Source organism: Poromitra crassiceps, assembly GCF_964638095.1.
Source record: "Poromitra crassiceps genome assembly, chromosome: 30".
In the NCBI taxonomy this organism is placed as follows: domain Eukaryota; kingdom Metazoa; phylum Chordata; class Actinopteri; order Beryciformes; family Melamphaidae; genus Poromitra; species Poromitra crassiceps.
Genome location: NC_139652.1, coordinates 13,828,370 through 13,835,054, shown reverse-complemented (window position 1 = coordinate 13,835,054; position 6,685 = coordinate 13,828,370). Strand labels below are relative to the sequence as shown.

The following is a 6,685-nucleotide window of genomic DNA, read 5'->3' as shown; positions in this document are numbered from 1 at the left end:
TTGGGCTTTGCCAGTCTGTACTGAGACACCTGTGCTCTGGTGCTGTTCAAAGCAGCAACTGTGGGGGGCGTCTGGGTAGTGTAGAGGTAAAAGCACTCGCTGCAGGTACTTGGATGATACTCATACTCGTAAAAAGTACATTATCTGTACGGGATACCACAAACTAGAAACCTAGGGCATTCAGAGGATGTATAGGTATCCTGACAATAAGAGGGTTTCTGAGCAATTTCCAGAACATGAGCGCTCGCCACCCAATCGCCAAATAAATGCAATTCTTACAGAAAACTCCAAAATGTCTTTTTTTTTTTTTTATAGCAAATCACAGCATGAATTTTTCTATGGTGTTCCTCAAGGTCTTGATGTCTTAATGTGGTATTTTGGACGGATATCATTCAGCCTGCACCATAGATTATTACAGTAGCCTACAAGTTACCATCGCCAAAATACATGAAAATGGAATTGTCCCCCTTTTTTATTTCATATAGATATAATAATATTGGATATTTTAATTATATATTGAGTGCCTAACTGGAAATGTCCCCGATTTTCATTTCAGAAATCTGGTCACCCTACCTTAGGAACAAATGTCTTTGATGATGTCTTTCTTGATGGGCTTCAGGGCATCAAAATCATTGACAAAGAATGTCTTCTCGGGGCTTCCAGCAATCTCTTCCAGCTCAGTTTTGACTGCGTTTTTCACCCCAATGGCATAGATTTTGATGCCCAGTGCCCTCAGTGTCTCTGCAGGAGCCTTGACCGCGTCTTGGGACTGCCCATCAGTGATGACCACCAGGTACTCTGGCACTTTACGAGTGGTCATTGCTCTCTGGAAGTTGGGAACCATGAATGACAGCGCTGCTCCTGTGTAGGTCCAACCTGCCCGTTGGATTATTTTGTCCACAGCCTCTGCTAATGAGTTGACATCTGAGTGGGCTGTCAGGTCAAATTCCAAGTTTGGTGAAGTTGCATATTTTGCAACCCCCACGCGGACATGTTGCTGCCCAATATGGAAGATGCGGAGAAACTCTGTGATAAACGTCTTCATGTCTTGGAAGTCTTCAGGTCGAATGCTTCCTGAGTCGTCGATCAGGAAGAAGAAGTCTGCTTCCTCTGCTTGTGCACAGACTGGAAAGCAAGAAAGCCACGTGTTATTTTTTTCTACACACATTCAAGTCTCTGCTTTTGAAATTCAAGTCACTGTTAAAAAACAAATAAATAAAACAACAAAACACTGCTCGACTGGCAACTTCTTCACAAGCAGAAGACAGAGAGAGGGATGGCAAAACAATCAATCAATCAATTTAAATATTGGGGATATAATCCTGGGGGGTGGGGTCATACATCAACCTGCTTTTCTCGAGTGTATTCTCAAATATTTTTGTGATATTTGTTTAAAATGAGATGAAATAGAAAATGTGCATACAGTACAAATTACAGGATACAAGATACAGAATATCACTGCTCAGTCTCTGTCTGACCCATCTGAACACCATTTGAAACACTTGGTGGCTACCATATAGAGAATGTCAATTTTGGTAGCATATGAATGAAGACTTGTGAAGATGTTAATTTATTTTTGCTTGCATATTTTGAAAAATATAGTGATATAGGCCTCTGAATTGGCTATAGGTTGAAGTGAGGCAAACATTTGTCACCATTCAGTGGATGTGCTGAAAAAGATTTCAGCTCTGTAGGATGTACAGGTGATTTATTTCGATTTTTCTGAATTTTGGAATGTGAAATGTCTAGAAATTTAGATTTGTTGTAATAAGCCACGCCCACTTTAATCAAGCATTAGCTAATTGTACGCATTGACTGAATCATGACCCTAGATTGTGCTGCACTGCATTTTGTGCAAATCCATGTAGCCGATTACAAAATAAGAACTTCACACATTTGTGGCGCCCTGTAGTAGAAGATAATCTCAAGACTGCGGAGCGAAGCTCTGACCTTATTTATGTAAAATTGAAATTAAAGGCACAGGTCTAAAAATGTATAATTTCAAAAAGGATTGACGTATATGATCCTGACAGTTTTGGGAAGATTGGCCCAACGGTTTCTGACCAGTTGTCGAAAATATGATTTTGAGAAAGTCCCAACATTTGATATACAGTATATATATGTGTATAATATACTGTATATATATGTATAATATACTGTATATATATGTATAATATATTAGAGCAGAAGGCCATTGGAGCGAAGATGCAGATTAATTGAAAATGATGAAATAATTTCAACTCTAAAGCCAAGCTGCTTTCGAGATAATTGCAAAAACGTAAACGTGATTGTTACAGCACCACCTTGAGGTCAATGAGTGTCATCTTATGTGCCTGAGTAGTGGGTGGAAGTTGCAAACTGCCAATTTCGGTGGGTTTTTGTCATACCGTTTTTGCTGCACACACTTTTAGCGAAGAAGAAAAACAATAGGTTGAAGAGACGCAGGGAGTTTTGCTGTTTGGATGCCTAAATAGTTTTTGCAGTGTATGCAGAACTACTGTAGGCTATATGATAGCACCAGTAGCCTACCTGTTATAGGGTTGGTGGAAGGCAGAGGCGTAGATGGAGCTGGTGGAGTATTGGGAGGTTGATCACCTGCAAAAGCACATGCCATTTAAAACAATGGTTTTCAAATTGGGGTCGGGGGACCCGGACCCCCAGTGGTCCTTGAGGGGGTTCTCGAGCTAAACCACAATTGCTCAAGTGACATCACTGATGACATCACAATCGTGACAGACACACACCGCCACCACAGACATCACCACCCAATTTTAAGTAAGATAAGAGTCTAGTTTCCCTTACCATCTTCAGAACAAATGTCTTTGATGATGTCTTTCTTGATGGGCTTCAGGGCATCAAAATCATTGACAAAGAATGTCTTCTCGGGGCTTCCAGCAATCTCTTCCAGCTCAGTTTTGACTGCGTTTTTCACCCCAATGGCATAGATTTTGATGCCCAGTGCCCTCAGTGTCTCTGCAGGAGCCTTGACCGCGTCTTGGGACTGCCCATCAGTGATGACCACCAGGTACTCTGGCACTTTACGAGTGGTCATTGCTCTCTGGAAGTTGGGAACCATGAATGACAGCGCTGCTCCTGTGTAGGTCCAACCTGCCCGTTGGATTATTTTGTCCACAGCCTCTGCTAATGAGTTGACATCTGAGTGGGCTGTCAGGTCAAATTCCAAGTTTGGTGAAGTTGCATATTTTGCAACCCCCACGCGGACATGTTGCTGCCCAATATGGAAGATGCGGAGAAACTCTGTGATAAACGTCTTCATGTCTTGGAAGTCTTCAGGTCGAATGCTTCCTGAGTCGTCGATCAGGAAGAAGAAGTCTGCTTCCTCTGCTTGTGCACAGACTGGAAAGCAAGAAAGCCACGTGTTATTTTTTTCTACACACATTCAAGTCTCTGCTTTTGAAATTCAAGTCACTGTTAAAAAACAAATAAATAAAACAACAAAACACTGCTCGACTGGCAACTTCTTCACAAGCAGAAGACAGAGAGAGGGATGGCAAAACAATCAATCAATCAATTTAAATATTGGGGATATAATCCTGGGGGGTGGGGTCATACATCAACCTGCTTTTCTCGAGTGTATTCTCAAATATTTTTGTGATATTTGTTTAAAATGAGATGAAATAGAAAATGTGCATACAGTACAAATTACAGGATACAAGATACAGAATATCACTGCTCAGTCTCTGTCTGACCCATCTGAACACCATTTGAAACACTTGGTGGCTACCATATAGAGAATGTCAATTTTGGTAGCATATGAATGAAGACTTGTGAAGATGTTAATTTATTTTTGCTTGCATATTTTGAAAAATATAGTGATATAGGCCTCTGAATTGGCTATAGGTTGAAGTGAGGCAAACATTTGTCACCATTCAGTGGATGTGCTGAAAAAGATTTCAGCTCTGTAGGATGTACAGGTGATTTATTTCGATTTTTCTGAATTTTGGAATGTGAAATGTCTAGAAATTTAGATTTGTTGTAATAAGCCATGCCCACTTTAATCAAGCATTAGCTAATTGTACGCATTGACTGAATCATGACCCTAGATTGTGCTGCACTGCATTTTGTGCAAATCCATGTAGCCGATTACAAAATAAGAACTTCACACATTTGTGGCGCCCTGTAGTAGAAGATAATCTGAAGACCGCGGAGCGAAGCTCTGACCTTATTTATGTAAAATTGAAATTAAGGCACAGGTCTAAACATTTATAATTTCAAAAAGGATTGACGTATATGATCCTGACAGTTCTGGGAAGATTGGCCCAACGGTTTCTGACCAGTTGTCGAAAATATGATTTTGAGAAAGTCCCAACATTTGATATACAGTATATGTATAATATACTGTATATATATGTATAATATACTGTATATATATGTATAATATACTGTATATATATATATATATATATATATATACATATATATTAGAGCAGAAGGCCATTGGAGCGAAGATGCAGATTAATTGAAAATGATTAAATAATTTCAACTCTAAGCCAAGCTGCTTTCGAGATAATTGCAAAAACGTAAACGTGATTGTTACAGCACCACCTTGAGGTCAATGAGTGTCATCTTATGTGCCTGAGTAGTGGGTGGAAGTTGCAAACTGCCAATTTCGGTGGGTTTTTGTCATACCGTTTTTGCTGCACACACTTTTAGCGAAGAAGAAAAACAATAGGTTGAAGAGACGCAGTGTATGCAGAACTACTGTATATGATAGCACCAGTAGGCCTACCTGTTATAGGGTTGGTGGAAGGCAGAGGCGTAGATGGAGCTGGTGGAGTAGAAGATGGAGTCGTTGGTGGAGTATTGGGAGGTTGATCACCTGCAAAAGCACATGCCATTTAAAACAATGGTTTTCAAAGTGGGGTCGGGGGACCCGGACCCCCAGTGGTCCTTGAGGGGGTTCTCGAGCTATACCACAATTGCTCAAGTGACATCACTGATGACATCACAATCGTGACAGACACACACCGCCACCACAGACATCACCACCCAATTTTAAGTAAGATAAGAGTCTAGTTTCCCTTACCATCTTCAGAACAAATGTCTTTGATGATGTCTTTCTTGATGGGCTTCAGGGCATCAAAATCATTGACAAAGAATGTCTTCGCGGGGCTTCCAGCAATCTCTTCCAGCTCAGTTTTGTATGCATTTTTCACCCCAATAGCATATATTTTGATGCCCAGTGCCCTCAGTGTCTCTGCAGGAGCCTTGACCGCGTCTTGGGACTGCCCATCAGTGATGACCACCAGGTACTCTGGCACTTTACGAGTGGTCATTGCTCTCTCAAAGTTGGGAACCATGAATGACAGTGCTGCTCCTGTGTTGGTCCCACCTTTCAGTTGAATTATTTTGTCCACAGCCTCCGTTAATGAGTTGACATCTGAGTGGGCTGTCAGGTCAAATTCCAAGCTTGGTGAAGATGCATATTTTGCAACCCCCATGCGGACATGTTGCTGCCCAATATGGAAGATGCGGAGAAACTCAGTGATAAATGTCTTCATGTCTTGGAAGTCTTGATCTCCAATGCTTCCTGACTGGTCGATCAGGAAGAAGAAGTCTGCTTCCTCTGCTTTTACACAGGCTGGAAAGGAAAGAAAAGCAAGAATGCCACATAGTAAGGGTTTTTTCTCCACACATTCAAGTCTCTGATTTCAATTTACTACACTTCATTAACCCTTGACCTTATCATTTAATTTTGACTATATTTTTGATTCCATATTTTCTTGAAATTGAAGTGACTGAAAGGATGTCAGTTTTGGTAGCATATGAATGAAGACTTGTGGAAATATAGATGTTAATTTATTTTACATATTTTGAAAAATATAGTGATAGACCTCTGAATTGAATAGGTTGCAGTGAGGCAAATGTTTGTCACAATCCACTGGATGTGGTGGGGTAGTGTAGCGGTAGATTCCCTGCCTACCAACACGAGGGTCGCAGGTTCGCGCCCCATGTTACCTCCGGCTTGGTTGGGCGTCCATACAGGCACGATTGGCTCTGTCTGCGGGTGGGAAGCCGGATTGAGGGTAGGTGTCCTGGTCGCTGCACTAGCGCCTCCTCTGGTCAGTCGGGGCGCCTGGTGGGAATAGCGTGATCCTCCCACGTGCTACGTCCTGCCGGTGAAGCTCCCCGCTGTCAGGTGAAAAGAAGCGGCTGGCAACTGTGCATGTGTCGGCGGAAGCATGGTGCTAGTCTACGGCTCTCACCAGATCGGCAGAGGGGCTGCAGCGACCGCGGCAGCAGGAGGGAAATTGGCCAAGTACAATTGGGGAGAAAATGGGGGGAGGGGATTATTAAAAAAAAAAAAAAAAAAAATCTGTGGATGTGGTGAAAAGATTACAGCTATGTTGTGATTTATATATATACTTTTTTGAATGTGATATGTCTAGAAATTTAGATTAATTCCTAATAAGAAATGCCCACTTTAATCAGTCATTACCAATCATTCCAGCAGCAAGCTTCGCTTCTTGGACCCCTAAATAACAGTTTTTGCAGTGTATGCAGAACAACTATGTGATGTGCATCAGGAGGCCTACCTGTTATAGGGCTGGTGGAAGGCAGAGGCGTAGGTGGAGCTGTTGGTGGTGGAGTAGTAGGTGGAGCTGTTGATGGGGCAGTAGGTGGAGCTGTTGGGGGAGCAGTAGGTGGAGCTGTTGGGGGAGCA

General features: G+C 42.0%; 1 protein-coding gene across 1 annotated transcript; it reads right to left on the bottom strand.

The window, feature by feature from the left end:
* Positions 1-574: 574 nt before the first annotated feature.
* Positions 575-6,467, bottom strand: LOC310800413 (collagen alpha-6(VI) chain-like; the record flags this gene model as incomplete). Its single annotated transcript, XM_083663012.1, has 5 exons — positions 575-1,125; positions 2,530-2,595; positions 2,803-3,357; positions 5,048-5,602; positions 6,461-6,467. The coding sequence occupies 5 exons, from the start codon at positions 6,465-6,467 to the stop codon at positions 575-577; spliced, it is 1,734 nt and encodes a 577-aa protein (XP_083519138.1).
* Positions 6,468-6,685: the final 218 nt, after the last annotated feature.